The sequence below is a fragment of the Nanorana parkeri genome, unplaced genomic scaffold (assembly GCF_000935625.1).
Source record: "Nanorana parkeri isolate BGI_ZX_2015 unplaced genomic scaffold, ASM93562v1 scaffold574, whole genome shotgun sequence".
Lineage (NCBI taxonomy): Eukaryota > Metazoa > Chordata > Amphibia > Anura > Dicroglossidae > Nanorana > Nanorana parkeri.
The window spans coordinates 641,980-662,203 of NW_017306842.1; the positions used below are offsets into that span (position 1 = coordinate 641,980).

General features: G+C 36.4%; 1 protein-coding gene across 3 annotated transcripts in view; it reads right to left on the reverse strand.

Annotated features, from left to right (window-relative positions):
- SEMA3A (semaphorin 3A) overlaps positions 1 to 20,224 on the reverse strand; it is a 215,972-nt gene that overhangs the window by 131,846 nt on the left and 63,902 nt on the right. For all 3 annotated transcript variants that reach the window (XM_018562368.1, XM_018562367.1, XM_018562366.1), the window contains exon 3: positions 11,309 to 11,371. In XM_018562368.1, coding sequence (XP_018417870.1) covers positions 11,309 to 11,371 — 63 coding nt within the window. The remainder of the gene's footprint in view (positions 1 to 11,308; positions 11,372 to 20,224) is intronic.

Below are 20,224 nucleotides of genomic sequence, written 5' to 3' on the forward strand. Positions count from 1 at the left end.
CTTGCCCATATTTTATCTATCCTCTGTATTGGTTCTAAGAAAATGAGGTACAATCCATTTTTTGAATCCCTATTACATTGAGGTTATGCAATCAAACACAGACAGTGATTTTCTCACAGGGATCCAATATAGCAGTTGACATGAAACAAGATCTATAAAATCTAAAGCAGACCAGTAAATCTCCAAGATAAATAGCCCCCTGAGGTCTGTGGAAACTACTGTTTCTACTTCATATGTTCTAATATTATTTCACAATTGAATAAATTGTTTTTTTAGCATAAAAATACATACTTTAAAATAAGAACTATTAAAGTGACACTTAACTCAGGGGTTAAATCTCATTAATGTATTCAAGTACCATAACTATTAATACAAATGTAGCTTATTTGTGTATCAATCAGCTGTAGATACTCAAATCAGCTCTGAATTCATGCTGACACTGTTCTCCCTTCTGGATGATGGCTACTTTTGTTTTTGTTCCCCATGGTCCCTGTGTGTATTGTAAAGTAGCCACCACTCCAAGCTCACTGTGATAACAATCTCAATATAAATTTGTGAACTAAAAGTGAGAATGTAGTCCATCGCAGTTGTGAGCTTGGAGTGGTGGCTACTTTATAACACACAGGGATCATGGGAACAAACGTAGCCACCCTCCAGAAGGTAGGACAATGTTAGCACCATTCATCATTTAGAGATGATTTGAGGATATACAGGTGAGTGATACACAAATAAGCTACATAGTTAAGGTACTTGAATGCATTTTTGAGATTTAACTCCTGAGTTTAGTGTCACTTTATATTGGGTCAAGAATGCCTTTAGAAAATAGCAAAACATACAATAAACCTGTGGAAAGTAACATGTGATCTAACTTGGAATTTTGGCACAGCACAGGCACCATTTTGTCAGCCCACTACAGAAAGTTGAGGGCTCAATGGATTTCTGGTGTATCAACAGGAATATTGTTGCACTTTTTGAACATATAAGACAAAAAATGGCATACTTAGACCAAAGGGAAGCAAACAAAAGAAGTTAATTGTTAGGGTATACATATTGTGACATTGCTGTGCTACAAAATAGCCAGAAGGCTGAAAGACATTTGTGTTTAAGTTTTATGCTAAACAACCCCAGTGTGGGCAGCACACTGATTTTCTTGGATACATTAAAGTGGGCATAAAAACCCTAAAAACAGATCTTGCCAAGTGGTTTGAATTCTTGAAAGACTCTAGGGGGGGAATTTATCAAAACTGGAGCATACCAATCTGGAGCAGCTGCCCATGGCAACCAATCAGCATCTCTCTTCAGTTTGCTCAGGTAAGATTTGAAAATGAAACAGAGAAGCTGATTGGTTGCCGCGCACAGCTGCTCCAGATTTGGTCCGCTCCAGTTTTGATAAATTCACCCCTAGATCTCACAATATACTTTGGAATGTTTTTGCTGTTTAGCTTTGTTTAATTATTGCCAACTACCGATTCATTTTTTAAAGGTGGTCAACTAAACGGTTCTCTCTGGGATTCTTTACTTGATCTGTGCATTAAGAACACTGCTATTATTTCTACAGAAATCCTACTCTCATAGAATGTTAGGAATTTTATATTTAACTCACAGCCTGTTTGGCAAGTTGCCATAACTATAACTTGGATCAGATTCAAATGCAATTCAATTAGTTTGATCTTGCTTAAAATAATAGAAACAATCACATATGAAAATGAAATAAAAGTGCAGGAACTAATTTTCTGCAAATTTACTTCTCTTAAATGCTATACAATTTGGAGTGAATGACACATTTGATCAACCTGTACGATTACAGCTCACCACACATGTTACAATGTAAAAGTACAATCATCTTTACATGTACTAATAACTATGTAGTAAAAGGGCCTGCCTAATTGGATACAGATTGATTGAATAACTTGGGTATTTTTTGTATTGTATCTTTTTATTAAAACTAAAGATAATTTGACAAAGAATGTATGGTTAGACTGTAAAGTGTATGGTAAGCTTAAGACATCCATTCAGGATCCAAAATGCATTTTATCTACTATAAAGAAAAATGTGACAGGACCAAAAACAAAACAAAGTATTTACAAAGCAGAATGCAGTAATTGCTAGCCCATAATGTACATTCTGCTGGCATAACTCACATTCATTAAAAGTTATTATTGTTTTCAAGAAATCCAATATACATGAGTAAAAAAATAAGGACTGATGATACATCCTCTTGTGTCAATCCTCCTTGCACATTCACACTACACAGCATTTTCTAACAAACAGTCTCCTGAGGCTGTTGACACTGACCAATCTGTCAACATTCAGATGACTGTGCAATGACAGCTGAAGTACTGCTAACCTGCCTCTCTAACACTTCAGCTTTTTAATTCCATCCCTCTAGTCCTTTGTGAGGCAAGCTGACTTCCTCTGAATATGTAAATTTGTGATGATGGGTTGCAGCTTAGATCTGGCTTTCTAACGGAGTATAAACTGTGACTTTTATGGATGGATATCAACTAAACAGAAAGATGTGTACTTTGTCACTTCATTTTGAAGAATTTAATGGGGCAATACAATGTAAAATACATATGCAGCAATTCAAGGCATCTTCTTAAAAAACACTTTTTTTATGCAATCAGTTGCTGTGGGGTATTATGCGTTTAACAGTTATTACTCTTTGCATAACAGTATTGAAAAAGCCTGTTAGTGTTTGGCATATATTATACTTTAGATTGCAAAACCCAAGTACCTGGAAGAGCATGATTTACCACCCCCCTACCCCCCAAGATATTTGGGCCAGAGAAAAAAATCCAAGATTAGAGTCAAATGCTATAATCTTCCTATACTTTGCTGTAAGTCCCCCTGTAATTCATAAGTATGAACTTGCCTTGTCCTCAGGTCATGTTGGTTCATATAGTAATGTGATAACATTCATTGATCTGCTCAACAAAGCAAAGAACAACATATTGTACAAAGTGCAAAAACCTGGAGTAAATGGAATTAATCTATCAATGACCCATCTTTGATTTAACAAAAATCCAAAGGTTTGCTGTAGGTAACAGCACATTGTCCAGTTCATCACCACTGATTTTTCAACTGCTTGATTTTATAAGGGTGGCTGTTAATTGCCCAGTAAAAGTGATGCCACAGACTGAAGCAACTTTTGAGCCAGCCATGTGGAGGTTAAAGGAATGATAACAAGTGCTTTTGAACTGCATATTCTGCTACTACAAAATAAAATAAATTAAAAAATATAGATACACCAATGTTCTAAAAAAATACACAGACTCACAAAGCAACTGATAACATAAAACTGAGTACATTTTGAGAATGTCTTGGATTTCATTTTAAATCATGTCAGTGGTTTTGAAGAAAGAAAAAACCATCCAAGAAGTTGGCAACGGAAAAGAATGCAGCACATCCTGCCATCTGGAAGACACCCAACGTTCTAGCAAAAGACTTTTAACAGAGTGAACATGACACTGGTTTATTGATGCTATGGAACACATTAATATTTTTGTGTATAGTCAGGTGCTAAGTATGAATACAATGCTTAATTCACAGTGGTTTTCCGGAAAATGCAGACAGTTAACATTTTCAGTTGCTGAATCAGATGCCAAAAAACTGCATTACCATTACTGATTGATAGATTAAACAACTTTACTGCGCTGTCCACATTTGTACATTTTCTGGAGCACATTTGCACGCTATTATTCATACACCATTTGTCAGTTATTGTGCTAATTACCGTGTGTCTGTGTTTGTCCAATTTTTCAGGGGCAGCGGTTATGCAGAGCACATGCTGTTCTGATTCAAACGTGCTACCCTTAGATACCAACCATATGTGAGAAGCTGTAGCCAATACAGATCAACATGCTTATTCAATGAGGACAAGCTCTGTGTGATACTGCTTGAATTAAATATATGTTACTGTTAATTCTACAAAGTGAAGTGAATATGGTTGAACATCTTAAATCCAATAATTTCGGTGAGATATGTCTTTATAGTGTTCATCCTAATAGCAGTAGTATGTAGTGAACTCTTTGCAATTGTTCAGTGATAGCATTAAAATATAAATTGTTATGATTCTTGTTTCAACTGAACCTTTAAACTTTATAAAGTATTTCCTAAAGAAGACACCACAAGGAGCAGACTGTTACCTTTGTTAACCAGAGAGGCGTCTTCTGAGCCTCTCTTTAATTTTCTCTCATTTAGTTAAACTTAAAATGACTGTTTCTTTACTTTGCATAACATCATGGCTAATTGTCATTCCCTTGTCCTTATTTACTACTGAGATATTCTTAGTTGACATCACAATGGCAGATATCTGCATACCAAAGTGAATTTCAGTGACAGGGAGGGCTTTTCTGTTTGTAGCTAAACTATAGGCAACTTTAAAGACACATATAAATGCAATTCTGTGAAAATTAACACATAATTACATATATTTTTTTTAAATATAAGTAGTGTAAGCATCTGCTTTTGGTTTAAACCTCCTGCAATCCTTGTACAGCAGAGCTTGGAGATGGTGAGGAAAAATTAGCACAAGGAGTTAGTCAGGTGTGTTGCAGTATAAGGAGCATGCTGATTGGAAGAAAAACCTGATAGGAGGAAAAAGCAGACCAGCAAAGAAACAAGCTCATTGGTGTGTTTCTTCTCCTTTTACTTCCCAGTCTCAGGGGAGGTAAATAGGTGACTTGTAATGAAAGTGAAACTGCAGCAGAAAAATATCTAGTCTCCTCCCCTCCTTGGTTGGACTGTACTATGTATCAGAGCTGTGTATTTCTTAGAATTGGACGGTTAAAAACATTATTTGGAAGGTAAAATAGATCTCATATTTGTATTTTATTTTTTTTGACTGGAGATTTTCTTTAACACAAGATATAGTTGGCATCTTGTACCAGAACACTGCAAGTTCAACCAGTCCAGGTAAGTCATTGTGAAACTTTAGAGAAAAACCCAGAAGGTGTGAATAAAACTTGGCACACTGGGGCTGTCAGAGCATTTGTTAGATATTTACCTGTTTTATTTGCCACATAAAGTATGCCAATTAAAGTTTATATTTTGATTTTATCAAACAGTTTTTCATTAGTTTTAGAATTTTTAAAAATAACTCCACTATGCAATACTTCAATTAAAAAGCCTAGAGAACTTGAAACCCTTATGTAGTTTCAGTAATATAGCCTTTCTATTGAAAAACAAGTGTGTGTATAAGGTCTAAATACTTCCAGCAGTCATGCGCATAACTCACAATTTTGGAAATTGTGTTCTGTCCAGATTGTCACTGCTCATAATGTTATAGGAGCTTCCCCAATTATGCTTTAAGTGGGTTGTTTTAATAGGTACCATGGTAGAAGAGTGTTTTAATAGTAGCAGGGTTTTGTCTGTAGCTGACTTTAACAATCTATTATCCAGGATTATAGGATAGTACCAATAAATAAACCATAATTATCCTAATTATCACTTTTAACACAGGTGAACAAGAATTCTGCATGTACAATGTATGGTTCTGAAGGAAAACATGAATAAGTTGTAACGTAACACAGGTTGGAGGGGAAGTGGTATTACCGTACTTCAGAAGCCTGGTTAATGTGAACACTCATTAAATCATCAATCAATGTTGGCGGTAGATTTATGAGGTCTGAGCTGATTTTTTCCTATAAAATAACCAATTTATCTGAATATTTAAGGTCTACCACAGGACTTAGAAAACAAGTACAAAACCCATAAACTACTGTGGGCTCTGTTACTGTGTATTATGATATCCAAATGTCTAATTTCTTAATTGGTGCATGGTAAAGACAGAGAGAGGGGCTACTGAAAATGATGGTGACATTTGAGCTTGTAGCTTTATTTGACTTTTTTATGCTGTGTTCTAATGTTTTTTATGCCACTACCTGAGAAACTAGATGGTTTCTGCCTCAGATGTATCCATGTAATCAAAAGCTAGTTGGCCTCGTTTTTTTAAAGTTAATTGACTGCAATCATGTGTTTTCTAAAACAACTGTCAGTTTCTTTTGGTTGGTTGCTAGGGACAACACAAAGTTCTCAGAGATATTTCCTCAAATCAGTACCATCAGGCCCTAATTATCAGTGGTTCTTTTATAAAAACTATGTAGGTTGCTTTTTTGGAACTATTCTTATTATATTCTATTTTTAGTTTTCCAGCATGACTACTATATACAAGTTACAGTACACAACGAAAGCAACAAGACTGGCGCCCCCGGTTTGCAAGCCGATCCGGCTGTAAAGGTAGTTTATACGCCTCGGAGGCAGCTCCCACCGGTCAAAAAAGACCAACCATCTGGCGATAAAAGTAAGACAGAGCGCCTCCATAGTGTAAAAAGATTATTTGGTAAAACACGCAAGCAAAAAATTCTACTTACACGATAATCAGTGATCACAAGCATATAGGAAGCGTTGAAATATAAAATCGCTAGCAGTGAAAGTCTGAAGGGAAATCCAAATCAGCGTCCTGTGCTCCCGTGAGTGTTAGAATGGTCTACGCGTTTCAGGGTCACGCCCCCTTCATCAGAACCTAAGCTAGCTAGCTTGCGTCTTTTACCAAATAAATAATCTTTTTACACTATGGAGGCGCTCTCCCAGAAGTTACAGTACACATGCATTTTTATCTGATGTGTTTACTCTGCTTTTTCCATTGCTTTATAGAAACTGTAGCAAAGTCATAGGTATTATGCTCATGTGCATATACCCTCAGAAAAATATTCCCAAACTGCATCCCTGCCGAATATTAAGACCATCTATTTACATGATTTCATCATTTAAAGTTAGTAGGAAACTGTATTGCAGTTGTGCCATGGTTCTAGGCTACAGGATGTGAACACACGAGTCAGAGGTTGATGCTTTTGACGTATAAATTATGTCCAAAAGGAAATATCAATGTTTGTTTGTTTATAGAAGTCTATCATTTAGCCGCTTATAGACATTAGCAGGTAATTAAGTATGATATGGGACAGTTATTTCATTAAAGCAATAGATCACTAAAGTGTGAATGGGAGAATTGGGGAGGCAAGGCTGAACCTTAAAAGACAAGAGAGAGGCTCGGGAAGCCTTGGAGTAAAATAGATTTGATTGGATTGGAAGATTTTAACATTACAGAACAAGTACAGTTGTATGTGACTGGCCATTACTAGTAATACTATGACCTGGATAAATAAGAATCTTCACAGACAGACAAAAGGATGTCCAGATTGCTGAATTGTATAGCTTTGTATTCAAGAACATTGTTTCCAGCATTACTACATTTTTCTAAGCAGATTTATTAGCTTTTGAGCATTTGATGTATTCTCTTACTTGTACTACTCTCCCATATATCTGTTGTATTGTACATTGGCATTAGGGATCATGGCACTAAATACAATTATATCATTATAATATTAATATTAAAAATAAATATCTTTTAAAAAGATCGTTTTATAAACATGTGCTTTTGGATCATCTGAGCATGCATACTTTTGTCCATGCAGTCACAACGGCAGAGCACAGCCAGACATGTCTGGCACCAGCTTAATTCACAGGAATCAATAACAATTACTGTAGCCTAAACATGATGGGAACTGCCAATCTGGCTAAAACTAGCTAAATGAGGCCATGGTTATTGTTTGTCAATGTGTACCTTTAACTATACTGCATAATGCAAAAATTCTGTTGTTTGTGATTAATGTTGAACTTTAAGGCACATACAAAAGGCACAAATGAATGCAGCTATGTATTCATAAATACATTATTAAATTTATGTTTTAACAAAAAGTATAAGAACATGTTTTGACTTGGTGTTAGCCTCTTGCAATGCCCTACATTGCACAGCTGAGACTGGGAGAAGGAAGATCAGCACTAGGAGCCAATCAGTTGTGCTTCAGTGCTTGTGCTAGCAAGGAAAATGCTGATAGAAGGAGAGATCAGATTAAAGGTGCCCATATACCTGGCGATTATCGTTCGATTTCCAAACAAAATGAGGTTTTCGTACGATAATCAGCCAGTTGATTGGAAGTGAAAGATCACAATTACTGTACAACTAGCCAAATTTCATCTACCGGGCAGGCTAGAAACCTTTTTTGGAATCATAGGAAAATCGATGGATTATTGGTGTTTTCGTACGAAAAACATCACAACATGAACACTGCACATGCGCAAAAGAAAATGTAACAAAAGATACTTGAAATCCACATCGGTCTATGCATGATGTGGCAGTCGTGCGGAATTCGAACAATGGTTCGATGACCGGATCAAAAAAAGTATTATAATTGTAATGCGTACGGACACCTTTACAGAGAGACGAGTCACGGGCTGGGGGAGCAAAAAGGCTCTAAGTGTCAGGTCTCCTGGCCTTCCAGACAGGATTGGGCTGTGTAAACATCAAGATTGGTTGGACAAAAATGCAAATATTTTAAGCAGTTAAAACAGCCCCAATATATATATTTCGCTTGCAGCTTGTCTGCAGTTCAACTCTCACTGTAGGTTGGTAGCAGATAGAACACATGGCAACTAAAAAGAATGAAACTTCCCACTCAACACAACAGTCATGTAAACACACTTCATAGGCAAAATGAAACAAAATCGCTAATGGATGTTGATTGTAAGCTTTATTATCCCACTGACCCATGTGGCAATATCCAATGCACCATTCATTTGGAAAAAAAGTTACAATCTAACTCTAAATGAAAACACCTTAATAGTTTTGTCATAGTTTTTTACTAGAATAACACCTAATTAAAATATTCTATGCTTTATCTGAGGCAGTTTAAATAGTTTAAATAGTCAACCTTGCAAGTTAGTAAAACAGATGTCTTCTTCTTTGTTAACATATTAGTGGTTTATTACAGGAACAATAAAGACTTAAGGTCAGACATTTGTTTTGTGTTCTGACCTAGAGATCAAAGACATATATTCTATTTCTTCATTTGCAGAAAAAAAGGTTTCTCAATGAACTTTGCACTTGAAGTCTTAACAGTAATGCATTATGCACATAACCTTTTGCTACTTGTGTCATGAGGAAAACATCATGGATATGTAATAGTATTTTGTATTTAAAAGGTTTAACATACTTAAGGCACTGTAATAACCTCTTAAAGACGAGCAAGCAAAAAAACAAACATTTTGATCAGTGTTACCAACACAGCTGTGTAAAATAAACAAAAAAAAAGAAAAGTCTAAACTTGCATAGTGCATGTCGCCAATTACAGCTTTCCTGCACTAAAATACATCAGTTTTACGACATACAACTGCATGTCAAGTAAAAATCCCATGCATTCCTATGTGGCCTTTAGTAAAGATGCTTTTTTTTATATATATAAACAAAAAACATTGTACCATCAAGTTAAGTCAAACAATGCATTTAATAAACAAAATGAGAGTTTATTTTATAACTGTTTACATCAAATATTATACAATACACATGATTTTATCAAAACTCTGCAAAGAGCCCCTGGTGGCAGAGGTAAGCTGATATAATGGAAGAGCTCAATTTATTAGTTGCTGCCATACATATAGTGATGTGCGGGGAGGAAGATATTATTTAGCATAAATGAAAAGTGCCTATTTTTTGGAGTGAAAGGAAAGCTGTAGATTACCAGCCCCCAACTGACACAGCTTAAGGTCTCATTCACACCTAGGCGTATTGCATATGTGCGTCTGTCACGCAACCGCTTGCGTGACAGACGTCGTTGTGCGACAAACGCGCGTTTCCGAAGGCTACTTTGCTGTATACCAATGGAAACGCGCAACAAAACGACCCAAAGTAGTACCTGTACCTTTTCAGGCGTGGGCCGTTTTGTAGCGCGTTAGGGACGGGCGGAAATACGCCAAGGTGGGAACGAGACCATTGAATACAATGGGATTTATATTTTTGAGCGTTTTGTAGAGCGTTCGTCGAGCGTAGAACACGCTACAAAACGTTCAGGTGTGAATGAGGGCTAAAACAAGATATATTAGGAAGGCCCAATGCTGATTTTTATAAAAGTATCACCCTGTCCCAGGAATATTATATATAAGGACAGGACTATAGTGTATGAAGGAAATATGCCTCTTGATTGCAACCTTTAAAGCTAAGTGGAGAGTGAAAGTTAAATAATTAACATAAGTTACACAGCCTTTATAAAAGTGTAGGAAATTTGACGATAAAGTTAAAGCTGTATTAGCTTGCCTTTTGAGGAGATAACTAAGTACATATACTGTAAGTCTCCTCAAAGTCTTCCCAGTCTTGAGGAGTTAGCCTGCATAGCTTTTTCTGCAATGTATAACGTGTTGAAGTTGTAAATAGTATCAGAATTTATTCAGAGGAAATTCATATACCTATTGCAGAGCTCGTAAGGTTTTAAATCTGTTATCACCAAAGAGCTGATGTAGTAATGTTATGTGCAGAGAGGACCAAAATGTAGCACTAGAATCTATAAAACAGGAAAGTAATGACAGGTTACCCTACAGAAGGTTATTAGCAGAGTTAAACCAATCATGTGCTCAAGTTTATTGTGTTTTTAAAGGGGAACAAAAAGGGCCTAATAACAACTGTGTGTGTGTGCGCGTGAATAAGCCATTAAACTGAGTGGTAAATAGCTTGTACTCACAAATTCCCTTACTCTAATGATTTAAGCTGAACTGTACTGTTTTTATGAATTATCACATGACTTTAGAGATGTTTAGCCTCAAAATGTAAAGAGATGTTAGGAATCGCTATACATTTTGAGGCTACACAAATAAAACTGGTGTAAAAATTACTACTAAGCAGGAAAAATCAAGGAAGGTCTGGACAAGACAAATACGTCATTATTTTAATGTCACCATTATTATTTATGGTTGATGATTCATAAAATAAAAATAATCCTGCAGGGAGAATAGTAATTACTTGCAATAACCATTAGCGCAAACAGAGGGATCTCACTACTGGAATCGCTGGGAGATTTAGGAAACCATGGTTCTTGAAATATGATTTGATTTTTTATAGAGTGGGGACAGGTTACAGGCTCTCAATTTATTACTACAGTCTTTCCCTTCCCGTCCCAATGACCCAAACAAGGAGAAGACCCTAGTTTAGGTAAAGACACCAGCAAAAACTAGACAGAAATTCTTACCCTTCCTATTAAGTGTTTTGGCTAAAGATATATTTTAACGTAATAAACACAATAAAACCACAAAAGTTTATTCAAACATATGATAGAATCCATAAAAATCTTTACCATTCTGGATGTATGTGGGTCAAATCATTATGCTGATTAATGGAAATAATAAAAGCACAGTGTACATTAAACACAACAACAATAATCTAACATAATGCTTAAACTATGTAAGACTATCATATACTTACAACAATGTCTTTACCAGCCCACTTGCATTCATCTCTTCGGGTGTTCGTTACAGGCCAAGTAATCTAGGATGAAAAAATACAATTTATTAGATCTTCCATAATTTTTACTTTACATGTGTTACTTAAAATCAAAATTTCAAAAGGTTAAACTTGTGCAAGTCATAGAGCAAACTGATGTGCTAATTTTCTAACTGCAAAAAAGGACCTTGCTTTAGTAAAAACAAATAACTCATATGAAAGAGTAGCTGACAGGGACAACCACTGGGCTCCTTTTTTCACACAACATGCATATCTAAAAAATGCATGCTATACCTCTACAAACTTTGCCCCTCAATCAGATCTAAGTTTATTGAACACGATTTCAGAGAAATCGCTGACAACTGTATGACAATAATCATTGGGATTGTACAACAACTTAAATCTTTTTTATGTAGCCATTGTAGTTATTTGGAAAACTATCGATTGCATTTGTGACCAGAATTTCTCAAAAAACAAACAAGTTTGTCTTTGGCAGTATTGTTTAATGCAGAATGTTCCAGTAAAAAGCACCTGGAACTGCTCAAATAAATACCTTTTCCCTGCTACATTTAAAGGGCACACAATGTTCCACATTAACTTAAATTTAAGAAAAAAGGTGGAAACTATTAACTATAAAATGCAAATAAAATTGTTTTAGAGCTGATCGGTTTATTATTTTTCCAGCTAACTTTATCCCTGAAATGTTTCCATATTCAGTCAATGTAAAAAATGTGAATTTTTCCCTTACCATAAAACAAAACATTTGCAGACAACAAGTATAATCAATCTACTATTCTATCTAGGAGTTACCACCGTTACCACAGACATAACAAAAAGTCCACTCAGAATTTGTGTTGAAGGTAGCACCAATCAGATTTAAATTTCCAAGACAGATTTGAAAGTAATTGGTGGCAAAAAAAGATATTTGTTGTAATATTGTGTGAGGAATAACGTAATAAGTAGTAAAGTTGCAAAAAAGTCAGTTGTCCACAGGATAGAATTAGAAAAAAAATAGTAAATCTGCAGACCAGATAAAGTAAAAAAAAATCTTTTCAAATCATGGCACAATTTGCTCCGAGAAGGAAAAAAAAAACCTCCCTCATCCCCAAAGGTAATTGCACCTTTAGTTAATCCTTCCGCATAGCTGAGGTCTTCTATTACTTTAGTTGGTCTGTAATTTACTATTTCAAATACTACAACATAATGTTTTGCAAACTGTTATTTAAAACTGAAATGCATATTTAAGAAGAGGTCTTACTAATGCTTTGTACTGGGCCAATATTATGTCTCTCTAGTCTATGGGGTTGATTTATTAAATGAGTAGAGCATGTTCACTTTGCAAAGTGACCTATCAAACGCAAGGAAAATAACAGTATTTTTGCTTACACATGATTGGATGATAAAAGTCAGCAGAGTTTCATCTCATTCACTAAGCTAAGGGGAAATTCCATGGCAAAGTGAAAAGTCAATTTGCTAAGTGAACAGCTAATTTGCCTTTAGCAAGTCAACCCCTCTATCTCTTTAAGACAAGAAAGTATTTGCTGCTTTGCAGATTGACACAGCATCAGTGTACCTGACCTAACCTAGCCCCCCCCTTCACAGGTGCATACTTACCTTGATCTGACAGCCACTGTTCTGCTGTTTGTTTACATCCATTGCTGCAAATGGATTCACGAAAGACAGAAGTTATCAAACAAATCTACTTTCTTTTCATGAGGAAGTGAGTGAAAAATTGGACAGAGGAATGGCTGTGGACATAGTATACTTGGACTTTGCAAAAGTGTTTGAGACAGTTCCCCACATGTGGCTAATGTATAAGTTAAGGTCAGTAGGTATAGAGTATTCAATCTGTAATTGGATAGAAAACTGGCTTAACCTCCCTGGCAGTATGATTATTCAGGATTTTAGGTACCAAAAGCGGTACATTGTTTTTCAAGCAAATATGTTGTTTTACATTGTAGGCCTGTAGTTCTTAGTAAATCCTAGGAATAACTCACCTAAATCTGACCAAACAAGAGTCCAGTAGACATCCCGGGTATGTTAAAGTTTGAAAAACAAAATAATAAATTATAATATAACAAATAATTAGAAATAATTACACAAAACAGTAATATAATAATAATAAATTTAATTAAATAATGTATTCAAACAAAAAACACTGACATCTGTCCAAGCAAGGGTGCAATATTACTTCAGTAAACATCTCGGGTATGGTAAACTTTGAAACAGGGGACAGCACAAAGTCCGACGTCACAATATGTGGTGTTTCACTTTTGAATTTCGCGCCGGATCCGCCTCCTTACGACGCTGACGTTAGCGTACGCTGGAGACGGATGTTGTCATTGTGCGAAGGAGACGCCGAGATGCCGCGGGGATCGAGGGACAAGGTTAGTGTGATTTCAGGGTATTCCCAAGTGTGGCTCGGGGTTACCGCTCCTAGCTAGGAAATTTAACCCCGAGCCACACTCGGGAATACCGCCAGGGAGGTTAAAGACTGCTTTCACAGAGTGGTGATCAATGATTCATACTCCGAATGGTCCGAGGTTGTTAGTGGTGTCCCCCAAGGTTCAGTGGTGAGCCCCTTACTGTTTAATCTATTTATAAATGATATAGAGTTGGGGATTAAAAGTACTATTTCTGTGTTTGTAGATGACACCAAGTCATGTAGTGGAATACCGTCCTTATAGGATGTCTTCAACTTACAAGCAGATCTGAATGGACTGTGTGATTGGGCATCTATTTGGCAAATGAGGTTTAATGTTGATAAATGTAAAGTTCTGCACTTGGGGACTAAAAACATGCATGTGTCACACTCTAGGGGAGTATGTTTGGGGAGTCAATGATGGAGAAAGATCTGTGTGTTCTGGTAGATCATAAACTCATTAATAGCATGCAATGTCAAGCTGCAGTTTCTAAAGCAAGCAAAATACTTTCTTGTATTCAAAGGGGTATAGACTCCAGAGACAGTGACATAATCCTGCCCCTGCACAAAGCATTAGTAAGATCCCATCTGGAATATGCAGTTCAGTTTTGGGCAACAATTTACAAAAAGGATTTTGTGGAACTGGAGAAAGTGCAGCGAAGGGCGACTAAACTCATGGAGGAGCTCAGCTATGAGGAAAGATTAGCTGACCTGAATTTGTTCTCTCTGGAGAAGAGGTGATTAAGGGGGGACATGATCACCATGTATAAATACATAAATGGTCCATTTAGTGAGCTTGGTGCCAAATTTTTCACTTTAAGGTCACTGCAAAGGATAAGGGAGCACTCTTTGCATCAGGAGGAAAAGAGGTTTAACCTTTGCAAACAGAAAGCATTCTTCACAGTTAGAGCTGTGAAAATGTGGAACATACTCCCCAGGAGCTAGTTCTGGCTAGCTCAGTTAATTTAAAAAAAAAAATCTGGATGTATTCCTAAATGTACAGAATATTACCGGATATTGAATTCTTAGGCATCATAGATTGTTGATCCAGGAAATATCCAATTGCCTTATGGGATCAAGAAGGATTTGTTTTCCCCTGTTCATCAACAGTGGGTAATTGTGGGCATAGCGTTCAGTTTAAGCTTTTTTTTTCATATCTCTATAGGTTGAACTCGATGGACTCTTTTTTCAACCTGACTAACTATAACTATGTAACTATGCAACTATGTAAGTCTTCACTGTCTGTACCTGCACATTACAATTCCATAAACTTCCATAGGACCATCTCCAATGACCTCCAGACTCCAGTTATATAGACAAATGTCTATGGAGTACTAATTCACAAGTGTGGCCAGAACAGTGAAGAGTTGCACTGCTAGATGTTAAACAGTGGATCTGCAGCTGAGGAATCAAAATAAGTATGAATCTGTGATGGGGCTAAGGGGGAGGGTAGGTTATGTTAGGTCACGAGAAGGGGGTAAAAAGGATAAATGCACTTATTGTTTAAATCTCTGATCTACTAGGACACCAAGCTCCTTCTCTATAATTGATTAACCCAGATTTACTCTCTTAGACGTGTTTTAGCCTCTAAATGCATAACATTATATTTATCTCCATAAAACATAATTTGCCATGTGGTGGCATTAGCCAGTGCTTCCTGGTCAGCTTGCAAGTTAGTGAAATCTTGTAGGGACTTTATTCCACTACATAGCTTTGTATCATTAGAAAAAAAACTGTATTTTTAATCTCAAACTTTGTTATTTATAAACAAATAAAAAGGTATCAGCCCCCAAGAAGTCAAGCATTCACAGGTATTACAGAAAAGAATGTCCAGTGACTTCACTTCTACATCACAAAACATGTTAACTAAAAAGGTTCACAGATCACCACATTACCACAAGAGGCAGTGGGGTAGATTGGTGTGCCCCTGCTATGCCTGAATCAAAAGCTCAATACATATGCCTAGGTTTCATTATGAAATTTTACTAAATAAAGAGAATTGTGCAATGTCTTAAAAAATACATTATTAGCATTGAGAAGCAGATTTGACTTCAAACTAGAAATGTGCACCTTAATTAAAAAACATGTGGTTACTTTATTCTCTGGGTTTAAAAAATATATAATATGCAAATTTGTTTTAACATTTTTAGTTTAGAAAAAGTTGTGTCATACAGTATATTCCATTTGTATTTTATTGCATTCCAAGCTTTGTTACTGCTACAGACTGAACTGTACAAACGTTTAAAGGAAAACAGAATGGATTTTATTTTTTTATTATGATGTGCAGAAGCAGAAGCTGGAGGAAGAGATTATTTTTCCTTTGTTGTGAGAAATGGGCTATATGAAGCTGAGAAGATGCAATCATTGCTGCATGGACTCCACAGTTTGCTAAAGTGAGGCCTAAATGGGGGAGGCATGTCTCTTAAGGAGACTAGCAGCAAGAAGGGAGTCAATGTGGGAAGAAAAGCAAGAAAGGAGGGAACTCTAACAGTGGTTATGGGAAGAGAAAAGAAGTCATCCCCTCCAGCACTGATGCCCCGATATACAGTATGTGTTCAACAGTACTATTAGTCACATGATGAATGGAAAATGTAGCTATAATGCATAGAGGTAGTTTAACAATTGTGAGGTGTTCGGCGGTTTGCGCTCCATCCTGGAGCGCAGCGCCTGTGATACCATGACGGCGCTCTCGGCTTGCGCTCCAGCCTGGAACGCAGTGGCCGCAGGGCCGTCTAGTGACTCCGCCCCACTTACCTGCCTTCTCTATATATACGAGGAAGGAGCTGAACAGGGTGTTCCACTAGAGGAGTGTGCACCCTATTAGCTCAATTTACCGAGGTACCACAAACTCTTTCTTGGACCCTACAGGACAAGAGGACTCCTCCATCCACAGGACCGGCTCCCCCACTGCAGGCACACTCAATAGAGACTTCCGAACCGCAAGTATCCACAGTCAATTGTGACTATATGATATGCTGAGTTTACCTGTGAGTCATTGGCTGGCTGAGGCTACTGTGTGATAACTGCTGTGATATCACCAGAACTGCCATTCTAAACCGTGAATTGCTGGTCATGAGAACTCTGTCTGATACCATATAAATTAAGTCTGTGTGTTCCAGATGAAATATCATGTACAAGTGTTAACCATTGATCTGCCAAACCAGAGAAAGGAGTTACCTGCTGTGTTACTTACCTGATCTTCCGATCACCTACTGTGATCCTCTCAAAACTTTGCGGATAATTGCAACTATAACTGCACTGCTCAACTAAGCCCAGGGGCTCTGGTTTTTGTTATTAGTGCTTCCAATTAATTTAACTTATGGCGTATGATGTTAGTATTTCCAAACTCTCCGTTTGAGTCTGAGAGTCTAAAATGATAAACAAACTTATTTGATAAAATCTGAATGATGGTAGGTTAATAGATATTCACTTAAGCACTAGCCCATAACCTATTTGTTCAATAACCTGATTGTTTTAGGGACGTACTGTAAGTTCCACAAGGGCAAGGAGCCATGCAAATGCCATGCAATAAAATAGGCTGTTAACTTTCTATATGAATGCAAATACAGGGGATTCTCTATTTAAGCCAGAACTAAGGTTTTACAGCTTATGTAATTCAATTTGCATATTAAACTTTTTTTCCTCAAAAAATGTAAGCTGTAACATATGTATGATTTTGACCCATCTGCCAAACACTAAGCTAGCCTGCCAGCACAGGGGAAATTGCAGGTCAAATTTAAGTGAACTTCTGTAGGATATCAAATCTTTGTAAATATAGTCAGTGTTTTATGTGCCCAGGACAGAACACCTTCACATCTAGTTAAGCTAGTGCTTTGTGGCCAGACAAGGCGAAGTGTGAGTTGTAAAGGATTTCCTGAGAGATATTCTCTGAGCAAAATGGACAATCTGGCATACGGTGTTATTTCAAATTAATAAAAATTAAACAATTATAAAACAATTTAAAAAAATTAAACAATTATACAGGAAGCCCTGTACTCACTTCCTCTTTGTATATTGTATATATCATTATGTTAACACTATAATTAAGACAGTGAGATTTCAAATTTAAGTTAATAAATTGCTGCAAAATATTTTTGTACTGTATTGCTTAATAGTACAGGTTATGTATTTAGGCAGGGATACTTTGCTAATACTGCCTATATCACTAGTCTCCTAATGCTTCATAGTATTATGTTAAGTTAAATAATCTTCTCACCCATTGTAAAATCCAGAGATCCTCGTAGCCAATTATTCATGCTTGTTGAAAGGCTTTTAGGAATTAGGTATAGAATAAAACATGATCCTCATTTAATACCATACTGTGATTCTGCTGGGAATCTCAGATAATGTAATATAAATAGAAACACAAGTTACAGACTGTATTCTTACACAATATCATTTACATGTGACATTGACCAGAGATTGGCTCTTGTATGCTATTGGGTGAATAAACTACCTAAACACCTGGATGGAAATGAACGTCCTTTAAATTCTTTTTATTGGATTTGTGTTTTATACAGCTGTGTGAGAGCTCCAAGCACTGTCTCTTTCCAGAATGTACAACCATTTATCTGTCAAGGGACAGCTAAAGCTAAATAAGGCATTGCATTTATAAAAGCAAAAAAAGTACAATCATTAAATATGAACAAGGTACCTGAAAAGACCACACTCATACAAAAAATATGCATGTTTACAAAGACCTCACACATCACGTACCCTCAAAAATCATGTTTTCAAGATCTCTATATCTGTGAACAGCAATAGTAAAAACTGTTCCACGGACACTGATTACATTTGCAAAACCATGGGAATCCTAAAGTTAGGGGATACTTGGGAATGAAGAGTATAGTTAGATCTTTTTACACAAACTTCCACCAATAAAATGCTTGTAAAATAAAAATATCAGTAAATGAAACAGCAGCACTGTATCCGCACCCATTGGCTTAGAGGAGGAAACTATTGACTTGATTACAATATGGTATCTATACCACATCTATTGGCATTCTGCCTGCAAATCTCAGTTGCTCACTGTTGACCCATACAGTGTTGTTATCCTTTTGAAGAAGAAAGCAAAACAGGATGGTTATGGCAGATCAATGTTTATTGCAGGAACAAAAATAGAAAATGAGCTGACCAATAACTGTTTTCCATTCTTGTCCACGGTTTATCATGTTACTTGAACCCATGTGGATACCTAGCTTTTTGATGGCTTTGGTGTTAAAATACGGTATATCTAAAGCCAAATCCCCTCTTAGAGAGTTGTCCGCCTGAAAGATTTTCCCTTTAGAGATTTGCCCTTATGTTTAGTCACAGAGACAATGGCCACCAAGAAAAACAGAAAGTAAATCTTCAAAAAAAATTAAAATCTAAAAAAATACTTTTGGGGTTCATACACTTTAAGTGCTTTCCTGCAAAAAAGCAGATTGACCTGCTGTGAGTGCTCAATCCTGAATCTTTCTCTAAACAAATTTCAGTAAATTATTGCTTAAAACTATATTGTCGTGTTTGCTACATATGCTAAGACTTTTCCAACATTTTTGACGTTTTATTACTGATCATTCAAGCAAAACAAATGACAAACGCACTCAACAATTTGTCACCAGCTACACTGTAAGGTGCACACGAAATGGGCTTTAAACAGTAAAACAGTAGAAAGTTATCATGGCACACTCACAAGCCAGCATGTAAAAAAAAGTGGTGAGACAAGTTTTTTTACATGCTGGCTTGTGAGTGTGCCATGATAACTTTCTACTGTTTTATTACTGATCATGACACACCATTACTGAAATGCAAGAAAAAAATACTCCTAAATACACCTAATGCTACTCTAATATGTGCTAAGGCCAGCATAAAAACTAGGACCTAATCATTTGAAAATAATACAATTCATAAACCTTCCTGTGTTCACACAACATGGGGTGGATTGTGCAATGGTATATGTTCATGTATGGTGGCCTTTAGCCAACTAAAGTATTGTTAGCTCATTAAAACAGAGTGCAGGACTGAAAGAAGATCCCAAATCGACTTCATGTCGCGACCTTGAGTTTCAGGTCATCAGATGACCTGATCACATCCACATGTATGTTAGTTTTCATGAGCTGTCCCATTTCTTGATTTGATTCAACAAGCATTTAAATAAATTGGAATTGGAGGGTTGATTAAGCTCCATTATTACTAGAAATACATTTATTGTTCATAAAGAAACACACTGCCTGTTTTCTTTCTATTTTCATGGCTGATCTGCTTTCTCTGGCTAATGGAGAGTCTGGCATATAACTCAGTTGGCACTACAGCCTTAGTAGCATATGGCTGCTAAGAGTGAGATTCCGGATACAAAAAAATAAGCCTATGATACAGTTTTAGAGATTTAACAAATTGTCTAAAGATGCCATGGTTATAGGTTGGACTGATTTATCAGAGTTGGAAAGATTGCAAATACATTTACATTTAAATAAAAGTATACTTCTGTTTGGTTT